Genomic DNA, 10,223 nt, shown 5'->3' with positions numbered 1-10,223 from the left:
ACAGAAGGAAAGAAAGAGAAAGAAAGAAAGGAAAAGAAAGAAAGGAAAGAAAGAAAGGAAAAGAAAGAAACGTAGGAATGAAGAGAAAGAGAGAGAGAGAGAGAGAGAGAGAGAGAGAGAGAGAGAGAGAATATGAGAAATGTGAGGATTCAAAGTGGGCAGAGTACAGAGCGGGCTCAGCAAAAACAACTGAAATTCTGCGATGTGCGAGGGCTGCTGGTCTTCTCCGTAATGAATCTTATTGCATTGTAAATCATGAAGTCCAGGATTCATTCCAGGAGTGCACCACAGACATGAGACTGATACTAAACCACGTGAAATGTACTCTGGGGGCTGCACACCTGGTTGTCAATGCTGAACCTCAGTCGCGCACTTTCTCCTCAAGACATCATATGGGATTTTTCCAGCAGATGTGTCTTGATTTCAAAACCAACTCTGGAAATATGCCAAGTTCCTCACAACAGGCTCTGACAAACAGACTGTTTCCCTGATGTCTCCAATTCCTTGGGGGAAAATGAGCAAATAGTCAAGAGAAGGAGCCCCAAACATGTTTTCCACCAAGTTTGGGGAGACAGGTGCAGAGCCCCAGGGCAGGGAGATCCCCAGAGCGCATAGCTGAGGAGACACAAAGCATTGAAAAGAGGGAGAAAGCAGTGCTCTATCCATAATGTCACCATGGGAGACACGTCTGCACCATGGCTGCGTTACTGATACATCACTGGGCAGCTAGCTGTGCTCCTGTGTAGAAGCCAGTTCTGCATGCTCCCCATTTTGGGAAGGCGAATGATGATTGTGGGACTTCTCTGTGACATACACAGAGATTGGTTCTCACGACAGAGGGCTGAGTCCTCAGACACGACCCAGCTCCCTTTCCTCATGTCAGACTACAAAAAGAGCTTGGTCTTCATTTGGGCAGAGCCTACCATGTTCTTCCTGATTTTCCTCTTCCTACTCCTGAAACCTCTACACACCTCCCAGTGGGATGTTTCACAGTGTTTAAGATACCTAGGTGCAAGTGTCCACAAAGACGGAGACTTTGTGTTCGGTGGGTTTTTCCCCCTGTTCTACATGCACCAGGATCCAGAGATATCCCGTCTATTTTTTTTATTCCAGCCTAAAACTAGTGTGGGAGCCGACAGGTAAGTTCCTGGTTGTGTGTGTGAGTGTATTAAATATGGTTACAACTACGTGTGATTGGATGTGCTTGTGTATGTGCAAGCCTGTGGTTCATATATCTTGAGAACTATCTTTTAAAAAATGTAAAGACCGAGCAGAGAGGCACACTAATGATATCTGAGGTTCTTTTGCTTCTTGATGCTTTCACATCTTTTCACATGTTCTTTGCTCTCCTCTGCATAAGAGACAGATGATAGAATTCCTTGTCTCTGTGTCCAGTCCATCAAATGCATGCTCTTTGCCAAGCAGGGGATCCTTCAAATGAATGAAACTGTTGCTACCTCAGGACCTGCTTCTCCACTATCTACGAAGTGGCAGCCATAGACCCCCTAGAATATTAGCGCTGGCCTCACAGTAACGTTAAAATCAAGTAGCTCACTCTCGGTGGCCACTTTGGACAAGGACATTGATGAAATATGCCTCAGCATGAGGCCAACCTTACCTGAGATGCATCAGCCAAATCAGGCCATGTCCCACAAAGGATCTAGATTTCAATCTTAGTAGACATGAGACATTCATTCCCCTGACCTTGAAGTTCATGAGAAGAGAAACCATCCTTTGAAAGGGGTTAATGCCCTACTGCAAGAACCTCATTGTTAACTTTTCCAGGAAGGAAAGGAGAATTCGTTCATTCAAGTCTTAATTGACAGTACGGCATCTGCTTGTAATAACTGAGTTTCCAGACTGATTTAAATAAGGGTTCAATGGCAGATCACCATGTTTCTCTGGTGCAAAATCTGAGTGTACTAAAAGAATGCTGAACCTATCAATACACCCATATCCTAAGAGAGTTGGGCAGTACATAGTTTGATTCCATGGGTGGCTCTCTCCTTAGAAGTTTCTGCTGACATCATTTTAATGCTCGTCATTGCAGCAAAAACACAAGATGTTGGGCTGCCAATACTGGAGCAGAATTTTACTGGTCTGTCTCTCTGTCTTTGGTTTTCTGACACCTTCCTCTCTATTAATTACCCTTCCTTTTGATGGTTTAATTTTGAGTTTCTCTCCCTTTTATCTCTTTACCTTTACCATTCTTCTGGACATTATTTCATGGATGTGAAGTCTCTGGTTAGGTGACATCTACTGATTATTCCCAACTGTGGCAGTTACGGAGGTGGAAATTAATAATGGAACGGGACAGGATCTCTAATCCCAGGCCCTCTGTGGACCTACTGAGAACCTGTGGGACAAGTTCGTGAGATCAGGGGGTGACTGAGAAAAGCTATCACCAGAGAAGCTTCCGGAAAATCTCCTTCTTTGCAGAATACCCGGTCCCATTTAGCATGCTTATAAAACAATTAAAATATCTATTCCTACATTTGTGGAAGTCCCAGTAAGTGCGCGGACTCTCAGCTTTAGACTGTAAACGGTCTAGTCACCAGGAATATAACACAATCATAATTTCATAAGAATAACGAACATTTTTCAGGTTTTTTTTTTACCACGTCTACTCTCACTTTACATGACTATGCCAACATTCACTGAACTAATGTTGGACCTGTTAGAGATAATATATTTTCTATGACTATGATACTTCAATGTCCAATATTTTTCAATACGTTCTGCACATTCTCCCTGATATAGATGAGCAAAATAATAATCTTGCTTCAAAATATATCCTCACTGACAAACCTGATAATATTTAATGCTAAACAATGGCAGGAAAGCCAGCACGCTTTCAATACCACGTAATCATCTTTAGTTTCTCCCCATTCCTCCTTCTATCCTGGAAGGCAGGAATCTACTTAGCACAACTATAGATTTGCTTACTTGAAACATCTCCAATAATGGATCCATTTCATTCGTGATATTTTCCCTCGGGATAATTTCATGTTTTGCAATGTATTCGAGTTTAATCTAGAGTGTAGCATGTATCATACTACAATAATCTGCTTATAGCCTCTTAGCATCTTTGTCTATATAGGGAATCCAGGTACTGCTGTTTGCACACAATAGGAAATAAACTACGTTCTACAATGTTCTGGATACCATTTGTAGAACAGATATGATTTCTGCTTTAATAGGTGGTTGTGGAAGAACTATCAGTACGTACTGGCTTTCTACTTTGCTCTGGAGGAGATCAACAAGGACTCCCACCTGCTGCCCAATGTCACCTTGGGTTTCCATGTATTCAACAGCATCACCAGTGACCACTTCACCTTGTGGAGCACTCTGATTTGGCTGTCGGGAACAGGGAGGCTCTTCCCCAACTACAACTGCGAGACACACAGCAAATCTGCTGCCATCATTGCAGGAACCACGGCAGCATTTTCAGCTGAGACTGGAACACTTTTGGAACTCTACAAGTTCCCACAGGCAAGTGGGCCATGAATGTTGGAAAGAACTTTTATTTGAATGCCACTGATGGCATTCCCTCACTTTGGTCAAAGGGAAATGTGGAGACTAGGAATAGGAACCCTTTAGAGGCCTAAGTTTATAGGGAGCTCCCTGTCTTCACAGATAATTGAGATTACAAAGAAACAGAGGGAGAAGAGCTCACTGTGAGCTTCAATCCCTATTTATGTCTTGTGCCCGTGTACTGACTTCCCAACTTCCTTTACCACTGACTTCCAGCAGCTCACGGCTGTGTGTCACGGCATATCTCCATGGCACAATCTGCCCATACCAGAACGTGACAGTCTCAGTAGCCTCCAGAGGCCGGTGACTCTCCACAATGGGCTTAGGAACACTGGGACATCTGAATTATTTCAGACAACACTGAGGGCTTAAAGTTTAGAGATCGAAAGAGCAGCTGAAGCTCTTATAACTCTATTTGGATTCACCCAGTTTGCACAAACCTGCCTTAAATTCACCCACACAGACATCCTGAGAGGACTACCACAGAATTCCTCCTTCCAGGTATCTCTAATACGTTCCTTCACGAAGAATCTTACAACATACAGATTAGTTACGAGGCGTAATGGATGGACAGAGTAGGTACTTTAGGAACATTCTAGAAACACTGCCTTTGGAGAGGTCCCCCTGGTGGGTGAATGTGTTCCTCAATGCCATCTAGGTAACTGCAGCTATAACTTGAAAACCTTCAGAGAATAACACAGTAAATATCTGTTTCTTTCTCAGAGATTACAGCCAGTAGTAGTTGCTGGCTGGTGACTCTACAGCCCAGGGCAGCAGGGAGAGGGTGAGGCAGACACCACTCCCTTGGTGATACTTCACCAAAGTTTACTTCTTCTTGAGCCACCTGCCAGGAATAAAAAGCCCTGGTAAATCTAACAATTCTTTCATGGAACATCACATCTACATGCCCTTTCCAAATGCTGTGGAGCAAGAAATCCCAGCACTCTGTCTGTTCACAATGAAAGGACTGGGTAATCTCTACACCATTCCGACCCTTTACTCAGTAGTGATCTCCCTAGCCATACCATAGAGAGAACTCTGTCAGGCCCTCGGCAAGAGAAACAAATACATATCCCACTAAACTCAAGAGTTACAATATTTTTCTTTGTTTATCCAGGTCACATACGGACCTTTTGATTCCAGCCTCAGTGACAAACACCAATATCCATCGCTCTATCAGATGGCGCCCAAGGACAGCACCCTGGTCCAGGCAATGATGTCGTTACTGCTGCATTTTGGCTGGACATGGGTGGCCATCTTTATATCTGAGGACATGAAAGGTGAGCTGTTCCTGAGGGACCTGAAGGCAGAGATGCTAAAGAAAGGTATCTGTGCGGCCTTCACAGAAAAGCTCCCTGCCACTAAGATAATGTATGGACCTAGTGACATCAACTTCATGGCCAGGATCAGAGTTTCATCTGCAAACGTGCACATCCTGTATGGGGAGGTCGGGAGCCTCATCACCGTGGACATCGCAGCAGAGTTCTATTTAACCACAGGGAAGGTGTGGATCATGACCGCCAAGTGGGACATCGTCGTGTACGAGATGAACCACATGCTGCACTCCTTCCATGGAGGCTTCTCGCTTTCTCCTCACAACGCGGAGGTCCCTGGTCTCAGACAATTCCTTGCAACATCCAACCCTTCCCGATACCCTGAAGACTTTTACTTCAGTAAATTATGGCTCAGCTTTTTGGAGTGCTCTCCTCCTGGGTCATTTTGTGGGAAAATCGGCGTTTGCTCCCCAAACACCTCCTTACAGTTTCTGCCAGGAAACATTGACCTGATGACCGTTTCTGACTCCAGCTATTTCATCTACAATGCGGTGCATGCAGTGGCCCACGCGCTCCATCAAAGGCTCTTGGAGGAAACCGAAATGTGCTCTCCAGAATGCGCACAGCAACACAGGCCCCTTCCCTGGCAGGTAAACCCACTTCTGAAGCAGGGACTGTGCTGACGGCCTCATGGTGTCCACAGGTATTTTAACGGGATGAACGATGACCATATTTTCAAGTCTAGAGCAGCAGAGTTAACCAAATGGGATGGGGCTTCTTTTGTACCTGATACAGGTACACCTGGAATATTCACCTGCGTGGGGAGGTCACTGCTGCTGGGCCTGGGAGTCCAAGCCAGTTAATGAGACATTATCTCCAAAAATTCCAAACAGAATCAAATGTGGCAAAACATCTAAACAGAACTCATGACGAGCTATAACTAGATCAACAAATGGGCAGGTGTATATTTTTCTTCCAATATATTAGTATCCAGAAAATACAGACATGAGGATTTTATCTAACAGCAGCTATCTCACCCAGAGTACTGTATATATTGTGGCCAAAGCCCTCCATGTGAATCTTTGATGACAAATAGGAAAGCATTCTTCACGATATTTTAAAATTACTCATCGAGATGAATTCATTGTATATAGCATACTTTTCACATCTCGCAAAATTGCAGGAGTGAAGTCTGTGGTCCCACTTTTAAGTATGAGCCCCCCGAGATGTACGTAAGCATATGACATGACCCTCAGTGTCAAATCTAATTGGGGCAGGTTTTATCCCTGGCTCATCTGAATTTATAGTACAAGCATTGAACTACCAGAGACCCCGCGGTCAGGCGCCAGTACCCACCTGCCCAGTATATGACAGAGGCCCCTAAGAGACAGAACTAGGAGGGCAAAGCAGGGCACCAGGGTGACCAGACTGGTGCAACCAACAAAGTGCTGGCCGGCCCCAGGCTCTGGTTGTTATGGCAATCAATGGGGTAAAGGCAAGCGAGGTGAAGTTTCTATGGAAATTAATGTGAACAAGTCTCCTAAAGGACAAGACAAAGCATTCTGGAATTAGGAACAGAATAGACAAAATACATGGTTGCAATTAGAACATTGTCCTTCTGGTCAGGAGGTTCTAGTGCTGGGAATGGAGTTAGGATGCGAGTTACTCTGACCTTGGCACGTTGGCTTCAGCCAGACTCACTTCTATACACAAGGCAAGCGTGGGGCTAACTCTTTACAGCCTGCTTTGCGAATTCTCAATATTACAGTGCTCTGTATCTCCCTTTCTGTCTGAAAAAGGCAGCTGCTCAGGTCTGGTGATCTTTATAGGCACCAGGTCCACAGCAGGCCAGGAAAGTCCCCCAGGCACAGCCTTTGTGTGGCTTTCCGCAGGGTGTCACGTCGTGCTGCTTGCAAAGAACCCATCCTCTTGGTACATGATCATACATTTTGGGACGGTGGCTACAGCATCTTTTCATTTTCTGTTGAAAAATAAGCACACCCCGGAAAATATCTGACCCAAAAGGAGGTTATTATCATAAACAATATATTAGAAAAGCTGCACCATCAGAAAGCATGAATACATCTAGCACACCAGAACATTGATAATAACAATTATCACAATTACATGCATGAAACCTTATGCCCTTTAAATTAGTTTGGTACCAAAAGCATCTTTGCCAAAAAACCTGTTCTTGTGTTTTCACGGAAAATTCAATCTTTTGAACACGACCAATGTAAACATATCACAGAAATCTATTTAGAGCTTAACCTTTCAATGCCAATGAGTGTAAATGTAACAGTGACATATTTAAGTACTATTTATTGGTGTAAGTTTCTTACAGGGCTATGCAAACTATCAGTTTATCAAGGTCAGTGTCTTGTAAGGCTATGGAAACTGTTGTGGTCCCTCTACTGAGCAAAGACTGGAAAATATTTTTATGAATCCCCTTGTCACGTACAAGTAACAAATACATTAATTAGATTATTAAATGCAATCAGTAAATGAAAAGACAAACATAGACACATAAAGCTGTGTCATGCACTTGACATTATCACCTAATTTCCAGTCTCAAAAACAGTAACGTTTAATATTCCTCACTGAACATTTTTTACCTGACACTAAGGAAATTAGGTGAATTTACCAACATAAATCCTTACTAAAATGAAGGAGTGTGTAGAGTGCTTTTATTCAAGGTACTAAAGAAGAACTTAACAGCTGTTAAAAGAAAAATTTTATTATTTTCCACAACACAGTGTCATGGACCCCCATGGATTCCAGGGTTAGGAACTCTGTTTTAAATCACATTTAGAATTTGTAGAGATTTTAGGAGGGGAAAAGACGTAAATTGTTCCTTGAGATATCACAAAACAGTCACTTTTACCAAAAGAATCTAAGGAAATAGAGCTCCCCCAAATAAACCATATTGTACACTCTCTTAATTTCTTGGAGTGTAACGCAAACACAAAATACGCCTATTTAGTGACTATTTTCATGAGATCGAACATCTCTATACATTTGTGGAACCATCATGATCAAGATCTGAAATGAATTCACTCATGCAGAGCCCTCCTCCCTGGGAAAGACTGACATGTACAAGTCCAAAATGAACTCAGAGCTCAGAGTTGCAAGCAAGATCCTGCAAAGCGCTGCACAGGAGGCAGCATCCCAGAACTGCTGCGATTGGTTTCCATTACTCCCCCACTCACACATGGGGAGAGAGTTCTCACTTGGACCCATGGGGTGGTGAACACCCACACAGGAGACCATCTATCAAAGAGGAGACTTGAGTGGAGGGTGGAGGGAAAAGCACTGCTTAGTGCACATTGGTTCCTCACCTCTAACTTGTGTGCTTTTCTCCTTTCCAAACTGATGTCTTTCCTCTAGCTTCATCCATTCCTGAAGAAAACCGAATTCACAAACAGCGCCGGAAGCCTCGTTTCCTTAGATGAGGAAAGGCGTCATCTGGCACAATACGACATCAAGAACACTGTGAATTTCCCAGCTGGTCTTGGGCTGCTGGTTAAAGTAGGAGAATTCGTCTCCGGGAGTCCACATGATGAAGGCTTGGTCATCAACGAAGAGAGGATAGAATGGCCTGTTGGCTTCACGGAGGTACGACTCCTTTCCATAGGGGATACAACAGGTATCTGAGTGCAGTGCTGGGATCAGACTAAGTGCAGGATTTCATTTCGGCACTAGATTCACCTCTTGCTGCTGGGCTTCACACTATTTGAATTTTCTGATGGATAATCTGAGGTAATGCTGGCAGAAAGAGCAAGTTTATAGAACCAGCTACATTTTAGCAAGGTATATTCATTCATGATGCCGTCAATGAAATGGGAATAAAGGTAATGAAGAGAGGTGAAGATGATATCGTAGGTAGATCAATACCACACATGTCTCTCCAAATATCCAGAAACCCTTCACATACATTGTCAGAGTCTTTTCTATGCTTTGAAGGACTATAAAATGGCAAATATAGACATAAGATTCACACTATTCCCTTTTTCCTTTGTCCTTTTGGTTAAGATTTAGTCTTCAACTTTTGTTTTACACAGCATCTCAAAGAACACACAGGATCTCAGGTCACCTTTCCACACTTGAATTATCCCATGCAATTTTAGAGGAGATTTATATAAGTCATTGTCTGTATGCAAGTGTGCAGAAACCACCTGATTATGAATTACAGAGATCCAATGAATACACACTATGATTCATAATGTACTTTCTTCATTTCTCTGTGGCACTGCTGTTTCTGTTTCTTGGACTTTCTATTTTCAGTAATCATAACATCATTACATTCTGCTCCCTTGAACTTAAAATCATTATGTCCAATCAAGTATGGTGGCATAGTAAAATAATCTAGAGTAACATCCTCTGAATCACTAAGCATGACATGTCTGCAGGCAGGTCCAACCAGGGCCCCACCCCAACACTAGCGGCTCAGACACACAGGCCCAAGCCAAAGCCCTGCCCAGAAAAGCACAAGTAACAGCCAGAGGCCCACCCCAATATCATCAGTAAGTGTGCAGAGACCCTAGCCAGAAGCCTTCTGATACCAGGGACTGGGGTGCACAGCCCCCAGCCAAAGGTCCTCTCAGACAGCAGCTCCATGGGGGCAGGCCCTGGCCAGAGGCACACCTAGATACCATCCCAAGTGTGCACAGACCCCAGCCAGAAGCCAGCCCAGACAACAGGTCAGCTCAAGGATATAGAAGGCCACCATTTTAAACCCAGGATTGGTGTACTGGGGAGCAGCAGAGTAAAGGCTGTTCAGTGGCCTGCTGACAGTTTGAAGACCACTGGACAAGCAAAACATTGCCTCAACAAAGGCACAGCAGGCTGCATCTGTTGAAATGAGAAAACACAGAAAAAAGTGTCAAAACCAAACTTCCAGATCACCTAAGGCAACCCCAAAGGGAAACAAGATGGAACAATCTGATACTCAACCACCTGGACTCCCTGAACTGGCAACAAAAGACAATCTGGAAAAAATGAAATCAGAAATAATTGCTCAGATAACATCACAGATTGTGCCCATAGTACAAGACATGACTAATAAATATAGAGTAGACACAGATTTTTTAAAAATACAGGAGCTGAGAAACATGATGGAATCCCAACATAGGAAACAGACGGAATCCATAAAACAGATGCACACGGATTTCCAAGAGATTAAAAATTCCACTGAAAGTTTACACAGCAGAATGAGCCAATGCAAGGACAGAAATTCAGATACAGAAAATAGGATTGCAATTGGTGACCAGGAAAAGAAAATTTTCTTAAAAATAGTAAGGGACCATGAGAAATCAATCCAGCATCTGCTAGACAATGCAAAGAAAAACATAAGATGGGAGACAATGAAGAAACAAGAGAGTGCAGATGACATTAAAAACAAAACAAAACAAACAA

General features: G+C 43.4%; 1 protein-coding gene across 1 annotated transcript in view; it reads left to right on the top strand.

Annotated features, from left to right (window-relative positions):
• The first annotated feature begins 202 nt into the window (after positions 1-202).
• LOC104876800 (vomeronasal type-2 receptor 116) overlaps positions 203-10,223 on the top strand; it is a 20,455-nt gene continuing 10,434 nt past the window's right edge. Inside the window, exons 1-4 of the mRNA XM_033759410.1 lie at positions 203-228; positions 3,201-3,492; positions 4,652-5,458; positions 8,196-8,423. Coding sequence (XP_033615301.1) covers positions 203-228; positions 3,201-3,492; positions 4,652-5,458; positions 8,196-8,423 — 1,353 coding nt within the window. The remainder of the gene's footprint in view (positions 229-3,200; positions 3,493-4,651; positions 5,459-8,195; positions 8,424-10,223) is intronic.

Source organism: Fukomys damarensis, unplaced genomic scaffold (assembly GCF_012274545.1).
Source record: "Fukomys damarensis isolate Sample0158 unplaced genomic scaffold, DMR_v1.0_HiC HiC_scaffold_37, whole genome shotgun sequence".
In the NCBI taxonomy this organism is placed as follows: domain Eukaryota; kingdom Metazoa; phylum Chordata; class Mammalia; order Rodentia; family Bathyergidae; genus Fukomys; species Fukomys damarensis.
This window is presented reverse-complemented; position numbering and strand designations above follow the sequence as displayed.